The 15,294-nt window shown below is 31.4% G+C and overlaps 1 protein-coding gene across 1 annotated transcript in view; it reads left to right on the forward strand.

Moving 5' to 3' along the window:
• The first annotated feature begins 223 nt into the window (after positions 1-223).
• Positions 224-15,294, forward strand: part of LOC131844338 (5-hydroxytryptamine receptor 2B) — a 54,017-nt gene continuing 38,946 nt past the window's right edge. The window contains 2 exon segments of the mRNA XM_059193197.1: positions 224-902; positions 3,059-3,161. Of these exon segments, the coding sequence (XP_059049180.1) occupies positions 224-902; positions 3,059-3,161 (782 nt within the window).

Consider the following 15,294-nt stretch of genomic DNA (forward strand, 5'->3'; position numbering starts at 1 on the left):
TTAAATATAAATAAATATAAGTAAAAGTCCATTTTATAAAATTTGAGAATTTATAATTCATGCAGTATTAGGCGTGCGTCTAGAGTGTATCTAATATATAGTGTATGTATTTATACAATGAAATTTTATTAAACAAATATTTCCATTGTTGCAGATGATGGAACAGTAATGAAAGTCCAGTGATGTCAAACAAAAATGCCTTCAGATGTGACCTAGCATCGTCATGGTATAGAAACTGGATATGACGAATTACACCTTTCTGTACACAAGCCAGGATTTGAGTTGTCACTTAACCAGTGGTGAGGGTTGTGGGAACACAACATATCCAGGACTAGATTGTAAAACAGACGGTCAATCAGTATTTTACAATTGCGAATTAAATATTGATATTCAAAATGAAACACTCTACAGTTGCATTGCATGTATCAATGATACGATGGACTTTATTAACGGTAGTTTATGTAACATTGGATTCAAGTTGAACATGTACACGGTGGTCTTCGGGAGTGCTTTAAAGAGCCTGTGGGTACGACTGCCGTATTATGACATTTGTGATTGGGACACCTTGCTGTGTTATAGTGAGAATTTTAATCGAACGTTGTACATTGACGTTGGTAATAGCAGTATTGTAAATAATATAGTCGACAGTTTTCAATGTGGTTGGAACTTTCGTAACGCATCGGGCGATCCAGTAGGAAGCAAAACGGGATATGATTGGAGTTTTCTATTTGTGATATTATTTATAGTAGCGGGTGGAGTTGGTAATATATTGGTCTGTTTGGCTGTGTGCTTGGATAAAAGATTGCAGAATGTGACAAATTATTTTCTGCTGTCGCTGGCGATAGCGGATCTGCTTGTCAGCTTGTTCGTGATGCCAATGGGGGCAATACCTGGATTTTTAGGTAAGTTGCATTAAAATTTCACTAATTTGACAGTATCGGTGTTCTAGCGGTTTAGCATACCGCTTTACTTCCAATAGCGGGTTCGATTCTTCGCACGGTGCAAACATTTGTATTCATAAGTATGACCATTTGTATCAGTCTGGGTATATATTATTATATATTTACAAAAAAATATAATAATAATAATAAATAACCCTGGACAATAAACACAGGGTCATGGTAGTATATAAAAATTAATGTTTATGTACTACTACAGTAATACTGACCGACTGAGAAAATTTAATAAGCGTTGAATGTTATGAATGAAGTTTTACTTCCGATGGTTCCGGTTCGTTAAAGTGCTCGTACGATGCAAATATTTGTATTCATGAATATGATTGTTTGAATTGATCTGGGTATTTTCTATGTATACTAGCTGTCCCGGCATACGTTGTATTTCCATATAAATTAATAACACTATAAAAAATAGGGGTTGGTGATAGAAGGGTGAAAATTTAGGGTTGTATGTATTTTTTAATGACACATAAAAAAATGTTAGGGGTGGACAACCCTTATCACTTAGGGGTATGAAAAATAGATATCAGCCGATTCTTAGACCTACTGAATATGCATATAAAATTTCATAAAAATCGGTCAACCCGTTTCAGAGGAGTATGGTAACTAACATTGTGACACGAGAATTTTATGTATAAGATTATGTAGGTATTTATTTAAAAATATTTATGTATTTCTATTAGTTGTCTAGTACCCATAACACATACTCTGCTTATCTTGGAATTAGATGGCCCTGTGTGAATTGTCCTGAGTTATTTTTATAAAAATAATAATAACAAATCGGATAATCTAAAGATTAGGAAGTCAAAATATAAACAAGTAAATAAATTAAATGTTCACCACCAGACTTTTATATTTCTCAATAAATGGTGTTAGTACTAATACTGATACCAAAAGGAAGTTATAGAAATAAGTAAAACGGTGTTTCCCAGACGAGGAATATATCCCCAGTGAAAGTTTGATAAATGCTGTAACCATTTATCAAAAGCATGGAGAACATTGAAACTCGTTTTCCTATTTCTTTGAATACACGATAGGTATTTGCTGTCTCAAAGCTATTTCGTTCATGGTATCAATGTTTGATTGCGTTTGATAGCTTTGTTCCTGTTCTCTTTTGATGTTATGTTTGACATTTTCACACTGTGGCAATATGAAATGTCATATACACTGACTCCCTCAGATTATAGAATAAGGGTTAATTTGCATTGCGAACATTTTCGCCACAATATTATTCATCATTTGTATTTTTTTTTACAATAAACTTATGCATTTATAAACGTAAATTTTTACGTATATTTTTAGATTTAATGTCGATTAATTTATATATTCCCCAAGTCATATATATATTTAGATAAATTTCGCTACGGAAAAATATAAAGTCAGAAAACATTCGTGAAAAAATTTTTGAAAGCAGAATTATACACTATGAAATATACATACAATGCCATACAGTAAGCCATATAAAAGATATTGAAATAATATAAATCGTATTTGTATTAAATACGATTATTATAATATTTTTTTATATGGCTTACTGTATGCGTGTGTGTATACTTATGAAAATAATTATTTATAAAATCTACTAGCACTTATAAGCAATTTGTAGATAACGTTATAACAAACTCATACTACCTGTATTTAGTAAAATAGTCGTTCTTATATTACAAAAAGAAAAGATTTTTTTTCTTGTAAATTCGGTTTTCACTGATGTTGAAAGTCTTCATTATAAATAGTTACAGTATTGGCAAAGAACATAGTTGTGCCTGCAGACAGCGCGATGGCCTATTCTATTGAAGAAAATAAAATAATAACAATAGTTCAGGACAATTAACACAGCGTCATCTAGTTATAAAATTAAATAGAGCTTGTATTATGAGTACTAGACAACTGATATAAATAAATACACAATTAAATACTTCTTCTTGCAAATATATACATATGTATTTGCAAAAAGAATATGTATATATATATTCTTAGAAAACACCTAGATAAATAAAGACAATCATACTCATGAATACAAATGTTCGTAAAGTGAGAGGGCAATTGAATATTAAGATAATCGAAATAAATTACATTGTGATAATGACTGAATTCTCTATCAGGATACTGGCCGCTCGGTGTGGTATGGTGCAATGTGTATGTCACCTGCGATGTGCTGGCCTGCTCTGCTAGCATCATGCACATGTGCTTCATCAGTATCGGCAGGTTTGTTAAATAAATTTGTATATCTTCATCTTAGATTTCCATATACTTTTTTTTTGTTGTGGGAAATCCATTATGAGGATCCGTCTGTCCCGGGGGAAACAAACAGATACTACTGGACTCCTACCGGCTAAAAACAACTAGGTGTCATACAAGTGCTTTTAATTAGATTGTGGAATGAACTACTGCCGTGGGTTTCTCGAGAGACTACAGCATGGGGTTTTTCAAGGTATATTAGGGTTTTTTAAGGGTCAGCTGCGTACGGTACCCCTGGTGTTTCAGGCGTCCAGAGGTTACGGTAACTGTTTACCATGAGATAAGCCGTATCTCTTGTCGACGTCGTAGTATAAAAATCAAAATTGGTGCGTGGGTCACAGATACGCTGTGACATTCTACCGTGAACCCTGATAGCGCGGATCCTGATAGACTCCTCCTTGAGTGGCGACTACTCCTGGCCTCATTCCTTATACTTGTCAGCTGCCGCAAGACCCGTGGTGGGAGGCGACTGTTGCTCTCCATCCATGTGGATGGTGGAGGAGGTGGAGGAGGGAGAGTGGAGGAGCACTAGATTAAAAAACATCTATCGAAATGTGAGCATGATAAATAATACGTTCACTACGTCGTCGGCATATAACAATGGCTTTGTGATGCGTTAGTATGACATTAACAGATAACAATGCCTCTGACGACTCTATCTGAGTTAATGGTCATTAAGATATTATTAACATCAGCTCTCGGATGCAGTAGTCGATGAGAATAATGTGCATGTTCATAGTTGGTACTTGATGGAACTTTAATGACAACATTTAAAAAATGTACCAGTTCATTTTCTTGTCACGTTTTCTCAACTGAAGTGCTTAGCTGAACCAGGTGGTACGGATGATAATGGTGATTTTTTTTAAAAGCTGAAATTACAAATAGCGCTCCACTAATTTTTCTTGTTTCTTTCCTTTATAATAATCATGCGTTATACTCAACTGACTGTAGCAGTATTATTTTGGGTAACGTCTCGTTAGTACCTACTTGTCAGATCATTTTCTGAACCGTTTCTGGCTTTTTACGGCGCATCAAACTTAATAGCGGATATAAACATATAAAGTGGCACAGGCTACATCGTTTATTATCTATAGAATACAAACTAAACAAATTTAATTGATGCTATATCAGATTTTAAAATATTTATTTTTAAACTAGTGGTGCTCGCGATTTCGTCATCGTATAAATTCGTAGACGCCATCTATTGACGATAATCATTAAACTATTTGTACAATGCCATCTATAGTATTTGTAATAAATTAATTAAATATTGTGTATAGTATTTTTTTTATTTTTTTTTGTGTGGATAGTATTTAAAATTAATAAGAAATAATTGCTAATTTACACCTGTATTTTTGGAGGTATGGATTATGTTATATATAAAAGAAGAGTAAGCTCAGATATGATATAGTCGTTAGGGTTCATTGAAAGAAGGTAACATACTGCGCCAATCTCAAAAAATGGATGAGGTAAGACAATTATGATTTTTGTAATATTTCTTTAGCCAGTGATTTCACACGCATGAAATTTATACCCTATGTGTTATTCTGATGTATAAGCTAAGTTTACTGCAAAGTTTCGTCAGAATCCGTTTTGTAGTTTTTACGTAAAAGAGTAACAAACACCCATCCATCTTTCCGTCCATACTCATAATCTTTCGTGTTTGTAATAGTAGTAAGATGTTGACCTGTAATTAGCAACATTTTATATTAAAATTTCATCTTAATTTCTCCAGATGTATTTACGTGAAATCTTAACACATGTAAACATAAAACATGTAAATAAATAGAATTCACCTGTTCAAGTTTTTTAAGACGTTTTGTTAATAAAAGATAAAGATAATAAAGATTTCATTACAGATGTTTTTCCTATCAGGATTAACTTGAAAAAAACCAGACTCTCCGTCTGGTGGTTCAGTTATATTGCGTCGGGATGTGGAAGGAGGTTTGTGCAAACATGATTAACGTACGCAATATATTTCGTCAGAGATTACGTTTTATTTATTTCGCTTTGAATGAGAAATGAACAAACGAAAAAAAAAACAAAAAAATAATTCAAAACTCATTGTTACAATGTAAATTTGAATTTAGAATCAAAAGGTTAATACATACTACAATAATCATCGTCGTGATTTTTTAATATTTCCACGTGTTTGTATAACAGGTATCTGTAGTAGATACCTACAGATTATTTACCGCATTGCGTAAAAAAATCTCAGCGAATGAAAAGTACTTTTTACAGTCTACATTTAGCTGGATCTATTGGAATTCAACGTAACAGGGGACGAGCTTACCGCCGTTTCTTGAATTAATTTGGTTTCGGTGTTTCCATTATCGGAATGGCAGTCAGAGATATAAATGGTGATATTTCATTAATATAACAGTTTCGAACCAATGACCTCTGGTGTCTAGGACAGGGTTGTAACTACTAAACTATATTGCTTTTTGAAATAGAAATAGAAATAAAACACTTTTGAATAGTCATATTTTGATTCTAGCACTCATTCGGAACGCAGATTCATCACAAGAAGAATAAGCAAGAAACTTGTGTGTTGCTCTTTTGAATAGATGTTTTTTTTATATAAATAATTACTAATTAAGTAAGAGGCATGCGATAAGTTTTTCTATAAAAGCATTATTTTTCCCCTGAAGGGTGATATTGAAATTTAATACTATATATTATAATTTCATTACATACATTATAATTTCATTGCCATATTTACATTGAAATATAAATATGGCAATGAAATTATAATGTTTTTTGTAGCATCTATGATATTTTTAAATTTTATTATTTCGTCACCATATGGAGAAATATTAATATATCTTATATATGAAATTCTCGTGTCACAATATTAGTTATCATACTTCTCCGGAAAGGTTTGACCGATTTTTATGAAATTTTATATACGTAGTCAGGAAGTCTGAGAATAGGCTACTATCTATTTTTCATAGCCCTAAATGATAAAGGTTGTCTTCCCCTAACATTTATTTTTTATTTTTTGGACACTTTTTAATTATTATTTTTTTGTAATGTAGCATTAAAATACATACAACCCTAAATTTTCACCCTTCTACCATCAACCTCAATTTTTTTATAATTTTAATTTATATGGCAAGAAACGTTCAGCAGTATTCTATTAAAAAAACCACGAACATAATCGTCACGACTGTTGTTACAGATAGGGTAGTCAGAGGCATAGTCATAATAAACGTAACATTTATCATGACCACGTTCCTTTCACTTCACTTGGCGTACTAGAATCCAACGTAGCTAGAAGCACTGATCGCCGACTCTCGGTTTATTTTTGGTTTGACAACGGTGTTCCAACGAAGTTTCAGTCTGAAATACAAATTGTTTTAACGACTGGGATTTCTTAAGGACTGTATGATGCAATTTAATAATAATTTTATATCAAGCGAAACTGAGGATTATATTAATAGAAACTGAGGTCGCTGATGGCAAAAGACGTATAATCCAAAATGTGACAATAATAATCGAACAAAGGATAAAAAGGTATTTAAAGTATATATAAAAAATATTATAAGAGTCTAAAAAGCTGCGGCGTGCACAAATTGATACACAATTTTTTTCGTATGGAATAGATTTGAATTTACAACCTCTTAAGTGTAATTCAGGAGAGTAAACAATAACTACGACTACGACGCTCTCTAAGTATAAATAATTGAAGTAAACAATCTCGTAGATCTGTACTGTCGTCGCTCGCAATCCAACTAGGTAATAGAAGCCGCAACAACCAATTATCTTAATTGCTAAATCCTAACCGTATTCATTTCACGTGCCCCGCCGTCTCGTTACCTGAACTAGTTACTGCTCAACTCGCTCCTTATTAAAATATGCTCACTACTGTCCCAGGTGGCATAGTTAGTAGAGCTGGAAACGGTACGCATACAATGTAACTGGTAGGTACACCGGTATTTTTTTATTGAGGGTTTTGGGCTATATACTTGGTGGTTACACCTGCGGTACTGCAACCTGCAGTGCAGAGTGGTCGTCGTACATTGTACTCACCTTTTTTTAGAATTCGCTGTCTATAAAGAGTTCCTTGACCAGCAGGGTCAAGAATGGAAGGGTATTCTTCGGAGCGTTGGTTTTTATCTCCTCAAGAAAGAGTGTATACTTTCCAAAGGAAATATTTCGTTTAGCCATGAGTGAGCTACAACAACGTAGGATGCGTAGTGGCATTTCCTCTTCAATTTGGCAACAATACCTGTAATTAAGACAAAGTTGTCGTTACTTCAGTATTTTTTAGTTACTAATTACTGTAGTTATCTGATGACAGTATTAGCAACTGCTAAGGTACTGTAATTTATAGCTATAATAGATACTTCGTTATTGAAGGTAACTAGTTATTATAGTTACGTAGTTATTATAAAGAAAAAGTACATCTAGTATATAGGTATAGCCAAGAAGCATAAAATAAACCAAATTTAATGCTCAAAAAATTAAACAACTCCAGCATTTGGAAAAGAAATACATTCCCAGGCTAATAAGTTGTTCACCTTGGTATCTAATTCTGATAATCTGTGCATTGATCAGAAGTAACTAGAAACTGAACGACCATATAGTAACGAGTGGTGTAGAGTTACTAAACGTACGGGTATATAATTATTGTTAATTATACAGCTCTAATAGTTAGAGGTTTTACTGATTGTTAACGTAGCATTGAATATACACTCGATTTGTCTAAATTAATACATCAAATCAGAATCAAACAAATTATAATCTAATTTACTTCATGTTATTGCTTTATTGTGGTAAAGTATTCTTCCTTTATGCCTGAATATTATAAATTTAAAAGTAAGTAGTAAAAAAAATAAGTGTATTTTATTGTTACATCTTAATAAATGTGTGTGTGCACGATTGTTATCCTGCGACGAAAAAAGAGAATTGTTTGAGAAGAAGTGACTGTTATAAGTTTAATGTGTCTATTTGTTTATAAGTTTGTGACACCATAACCAAACGGACGGACTATACTAAGTTTTGTTTGAAAGCTGGCGTCCGAGATAGTTCTTAGACAATTTATAAAGATGTATAGGCTAACTACTATTACTATATAATTACGGAACACATCAGATTTTGAATTGTAGATTTTTTTCCTTATAAAATGAGTACATTTCGAATTTTATTGATTTGTTTTGTAGTTTGTCGGTTTTATAATATTTTATTGAGCACATAAAAGTCTTCACTTGGCTATATCTATTTTGAGAGTACACTGCGTCTCCATAGCGGCGAGCATACGAAAAAGAACTCTAGAAGAAGAAAAAGAAGTCCAGCTTTAAAATAGGTTCAATGCAATAAGTACCTTCTTTATTTCGAAGTCGGTCGAAAATCATCAGCGAGTATAAATTCACCTACCACAATATACAAAAGGTATTTTACGATTTTTCTCTTATAGAATAAAAATATATTGATAAATAACAAGTTCAACGTGCGTTGACTTTGAATAATAACCTTCTTTAAACACGTTTCAGCAGGTGGCCTAAAAGCAATACGGAGCCATGTGAAATTATTATATATTAAGACGCACGTTCCAGAATGACGTATATAGGCATACGTCATTCTGGAAATATGACGATCAGTGTTGTACGCATCGGTGTCAGTGAAAAATGATATTGTAACATACCTTTAACATCACGCATCACAGGTGGTGATGAATCAATATTGTTAGTCAATATTCTAGCTAATAAAACTAGGTGTAAGATGATGAAGTTAGTGAAACAGTTCGATCCCGTATTCAATTTTCATTGGGGCCTATTTGGATGAACTTTACTGTTATTATGACCTGCATATTCAGAGTAGAGCCCATAGTATTAGTGTTGGTTTTGTTTGAACATTGTAATCCAGGTTCATGTGTGTGTATTTTTGCTGACCATACTGATTTTTATTTTGTACTAGTTGTTCCCGCGACTTCGTCCGCGTGGAGATAAACTTTATTTTTCTAAAATGAATGAATTGTCTGAAATAACATAGGCAAAGTTACTCCTAATTATATCAGCTACCTGCCAAAAAAAGTCCGTCAAAATAGTTGGACCATTTCAAATTATTAGCCGATTACCATTAGCGGAATCAGACAGATAAACAGACAACAATTGTAAAAAATGTTATTTTGGTGTCGGTACCGTATTAATATTCATATGCATGCAGTAAAAAACGGTTATTTCAATATTACAAACAGACATTCCAATTTTATTTATATGTATAAATAACTGGGGTGGTGAGAAGCATTTTCGGAGGTCTGATAATTTTTTGTTGCTTCATTCCTAGACCACTCGTCTGGAAATGTATTGATACGGTGTTATAGAGTATTATCTACTTATAAAATATGGAATATTATTAATATTATGAACACGAAATTTTTTGGGTATGGATGGATGTTTGTTACTCTTTCACGCAAAAACTACTATACGTATTTTGATGAAACTGTACAGTAATATAGCTTAAATATCACAATAACATATAGGCTATAAATATTACGCGAGTGAAACCGCGGACACAGTTAGTAATAAATAAATAAATGAATACTAACATTAACAGGTGGACACTAAAACATTGTAGGTTTATCAAATTCAATATCCGACAGACTCTCCGGCGAAGGGGGCGATAGCAAACCTAATTATTCTGAGAAGCGTCGACAGCTTCACTCCCTGTTACGTTGGATTCAAATTACTCACCTAAATGTTGGCTCAAATATTATACCATTAGAAACTGCAGTCGTGAAGGCATATTTTATTATTATTAAAGAAATCTTGAGAAAGTAAATTATACCAGTTTTCATAAGACAGAGAAAATTAAGCCGCGTCTGAAAATCATGATGTGCTATGAGCCATAACCTGACTTATGTAGAATGTACGTGGCCTACGACATCATTTCACGTCGAAATAAACCGGTTAATGAAGCACCAGAATATAAATTTTCTAGTGACGCGCCGAATAAAATAATGAAGGAATCCGTTTAGGTTTTTCGTCTCATATATATTTATTTTATTGTGTATAAGAAAGTTCAAATATATATTTATCATCAAACAATCAAAAAGATATTCATAATCTAATAAAAAACTGATTTTGTATTCGTGTTTAAAAAAATCTGATATATATTTCGTCTGTTAGTTAGGCATATTAAATTATATTAAGTGCGTGACTTTATTGTACTGTAATTGGAAAGCGAATAAAGCTTCAAAAAAGTAAGAATTGTAGTAAATCTTTAATTTTATATCAAATTATCATTAAAAATAATTGTGGTCTCTTCAAATATCGAGGGTCGCATACGATTCACGTCATTAGTAAAACGTGCCTACTTATTTTTATTCGATTGCCGTAGGTATTGAAGAATATATATTTTTTAACGAGATTGCGTAAATTTTTCCTACCTACTTTATTATATTTTTGACATACTTTATTATGCATTTCGTGTTCAAAAAATAAAAAGTAATTTTACCTTTTTCTGTAATTGTATAAATAACAAACTGTATACTGTACTTTAAAATAGTAGTAACTGTTGCGAATTATCCAACTTTAGTCTATTTCGTTTCATTGTTTATATATTTTGAGACCAAAGATAAAATATTTTATTTTTCGATTACTGTAATCATAGAATATATTTTTCAAAAATATACTTAGAGTATATTTTTTATTATATAAATTTACTTTTTGTTCAAAAATAGAATAATTCTTATTTCAATGACTGTCAAGTATTAATTATTTTGGAAAGACTATTTATTTATAGTATCTATTTGTAATTCAAATTTCAAAACTATAAATATAATTGTATACGTATATAATATTAAAAATAACATTCAGTTTTTAAACTTCTGCAATTTCTTACTGTTAATTAATCGAAGTATTTTAAGTCCGAAAGAAAATATTTTGTTTTCATTCATTGTAATTACAGAATATTAAGTTTAGAAAATGTACCTTGTTACAGTTCATTAGTTGAAGAATCTTGAAACTATGTAATTGATGCTTATCCTAATAGGGTTACGAATCCGGATAACCCGGTAATCTCATCTCTAATGAAGTTACCGGCACTCCATTTAACTTGTGTGTGTTTATGAACAGAAAAGAAATGGTACTCATGGTTTTATGTGACGGTGAAATATGTTATAAAAATATAAAATTGGAGTGCCTTTCTTGACTTATTTTTATTTCTAAAGAGTAATACTAGAAATGTATGTATAAATTATCTTATATTATATAGTAGGTATATTATTTCGTGTTATGCCTAATATGTATTGATAACATTTTTATTGTTGTTGTAAGTTGATTAAAGATAGAAATAAGTGAGGATGTTTTACTAATGTTTACGGTTTTGTAATTTAAAATATACTAATAAATATTTTAATTATAAAAGGGTAGTGGGTCCTTCTTAAAATATAAGAAATAAATAATATACGCAACGATCTTGAACAACAATTTCAATTTATGACCTTAATGGTGAAGTAGTATAATATAGTACCTCGCTTACAAAAAGTCCTGAGTTCGGTGCACAGATAGCAAAATTTGTTTTAATGAGTATATGTACTCACCATACTTGTTGCCTATCTAAATTACGCATATATTTATAAAAAATATATTATATAGAATATACCATACTATTAGTTTAATCATATATTTATTATTAGATATTATTTCTATTTACAATAAAATATATTAAGCCCCCATATTATAGTTATATAAATATTATAATGTAATTTTTACTCTTTCTGTATAATAGTAGAAGTATATTTTATTCATGAAATTATTAAGCTAATTTAGAATTAATTGTATGTTAATTGCACCATTTATAGGAGTTTCTATTTGTAACTCGAGAAGACAACTACACCACTATTAGTTTACATAAAGTGATGGCCATCAGACCTTTAATACTTTGAAAATATATTAGACCCATGTCAAGCGTGTTCTCGAATGACAAAAGGAAATAAAAACATTAAGTGCTCTGAAATTCATTTTATGTTATCCTATTTAATAATTAGGATTTTGATCCACAAAATCCTTCAATTTCATGTAACAAAAACTTAATGTAAGCTTTGTTACGGTTGAAGTCAAATTTCAGGATAAGAGGCGTGACATTTTTGTCTTATGGAATGGAAACGAGTGGTATCACGAGCGTCATGTGATAACTTGATGTTCTGTTAGAGTATAACGTGATTCTGTGAGTATAATAGTCGTCTATATACATGAACAGTACTACTTACTATACTGTTCATGTATAAAAGACGACGATTACCACTTACTTATGTGGGCTGGTATATTGACTGTCTTCCCAATTACATAATTTTTTTTTTATTCATTAGATAAAATCTAATAAAAATCAATGGAATATATTCCATTGATTTTTATTAGATTTTCATTCATACGCGTTGAGAAGCATTCTATACTGATTAGTTCTATTCAGTTTCAATACCATGCCCATACAACATGCAATGTAAATGATCCAGAAACAGACACTATCTATGACAATACTAAATCATTAGTGCAATGTTGTATTTTTTTATATTTGGCATTTCTATAGGCACATGTATCTAGACCATACAGCCATTTGTTCGGTGGATTTTTATCTCCTTATTTTTTAATATCTTTAAAGCCTGTTCATTATTTTAATTCAACAGTGAGAATAATGCATGTCAGTCATTTGAATTTTCTAAATCTAAATAGTTATATTAGAAAAATTTATCGAATAGCGGTACAAAATTCCTCAACATACATTTTGTCTAAATTCAGATTATACATATTTAAAAAGCACTAAAATTAAATCGGCCATTCTGATTCTAATTCAGGGTTGGACGTCCTTGTTCGACTGTTAATGGAATTGTGATATTCCTTTTAGATAATAATAGAATTGTTATTTAATCTGTGCTCATCATCATCATCTGCTTTTCCTTATTCCCATATCATTTGCGGTCGGTGTAATGTGTTTTTCTCTTCCATTTATTCCTGTTCGTAGTCATCTCGTCATTTCACTCTCTGTGTTGCCATATCATCTTTAATATCGTACCTGCCTTTTTTTTGGCCTTCGTCTGAATTTATACTAATTTATATTGTAACACTCATATAGAACACTTTCTTCATAATATTTTCTACATTATCTGATCTAAAATTATAAAATTTTAATTTAGTTCTATGATTTATGATTGATATACGCTCAATAATTTTATGGTATTTTTTCGTTTATGATGGAGAAATATACCAGGACAATTTCTAGGTGCACAGCTTGGAAATTAAAACATTACAAACATAGTGCATAGCTGGCAGTTGGGTAACTCATGCCCATTATTACAAGTCCTTTTCATAATCATATATTATAGAAGCGTTATTTTAAATGGAACGACGAGAATAGAATTTAGGAAATGATTAGCAGAATTTTCACAAAATATTTTAACACCCGTCATCTGGTTTAGCAATCTGGCGTAAGAAGATTGCTAAAGCAAGAAGTACGTAGAATCTACTAGTGGAATTTATCAAGGTAACTATCCAAGACAATGACTGTTAGCATGTTTGTCTGTGCGTTGGTATCTTGATATGCGCTAATCTACGAAACCGTTTAACTTCAAATTGAGTCTTATACGTTAATGAAAACAGCATCTAAACTGAAATTTATTTGTATTTCTTTTATTTATATCGGTTTATAAACTATAGTTATTCGGAATATGTAGGGAGTAAAGTCGCGGGTTAAGCTAGTGCTATAATATATTAGAGCTGGCCGGAAGTGAGTGTAGATTTATGGCGTCGAATATGCTTGCGAGTGCAGTTGGAATATTCAGTTTCGTATTCACAGCACGTGTAAGTTGTAAAATTAACTTGACTTCGTTCTAATTAAATTTGATATTTTGTTCCAACACATAACCAACTTTAAAAGCGATGTGTGTTACTATATACTACACGGAAGTATACCACTCGGTTCAAACATTTTAAAAACCATAATTTTTATTGCATTCTAGAAGTAATGTAAGATCGAATTACCGTTTTTAGATTTTTAGGCAATAAGCAATGGCAATAAACTTTTTGAAAGTAAATATCCCCCGGTAATCTTACAGAACTTCCTGAGTTTTATTTTTAATCGTGAGTTAGTTTGTATGTCAGATGATTATTTCAGTAGTAGAAATAAATATTTCGGTTATTAAATTACAGCTTAGGAATACATTCAGATGAGAGTATTAAAAAAAATAGTTTAGTTAAGCGAACATTAAACTATATGACATATATATTTCTATTTGAAATTGTAATAGAAATCAGATATAAAACCTAGATTTTGTAACTGAAAACAAGGTAGAACTTTAATTTTTCAATATGTACAGCGGAATTGAGACCATGCTTATTACTGTTGTTGTTTAAAAGTACAAGTAATTTGATCTCATTGGAACATAAACAAACAGTATTTGTCCAATATAAGATTGTGTGACGCAGTGTGGATTATCCTGAGAGAAGGGTAACGATATTGACACAGCAGTTCAAGGCAAATCCGCAAATAAACTGAATAAATGAAACTGTAGTGGCGTCTGTCTGTACCCCAGAGTAAATAATTAGTGTCGCAATACTGCAAGAACTTATTTATTTATTTAGAAAACGTACTTATTTATTTAAAGAAGAATATATGTTGGACTCCGCAATTGGGCAACCAATAAAGCGTGAGAATTACCAAAACATATTCTCAACTCTAATTCATTACTTTTTATTATTAACATTATGCTCAGTTAGACATTTATATATTACCTCCTGCTTAACTCAATAAAACTGCTGCGTCGCAAAAATATGATTTTTTAAAACAAGTTTAATAACATTTTCGATAATTGTTTTTATGTAAATAAATAAAAAGTTTGAAGAGATTTATATAACCATTAGCTTTTTGAGTCGATTTTGAAATACAAACAATCATACACATGAATACAAATGTTTGTGCCGTGCGTGGAATCGAATCCGTGACCATCAGAAATAAGTCAGTGTGCTTAACTGCTGAGGCCGTCAAAAAGGTATTAGTATACAAGTTGTATTATTGTACAAGAAAGTGTTATTGCACGGCCCTCGCAATCGCGTCGTCGTGGAATGCTATAATTATTTAAATATTAGAGATTCTATAAGTTCGA

Source organism: Achroia grisella, unplaced genomic scaffold (assembly GCF_030625045.1).
Source record: "Achroia grisella isolate CSIRO2021 unplaced genomic scaffold, CSIRO_AGI_Agris_v1 utg402, whole genome shotgun sequence".
NCBI lineage: Eukaryota > Metazoa > Arthropoda > Insecta > Lepidoptera > Pyralidae > Achroia > Achroia grisella.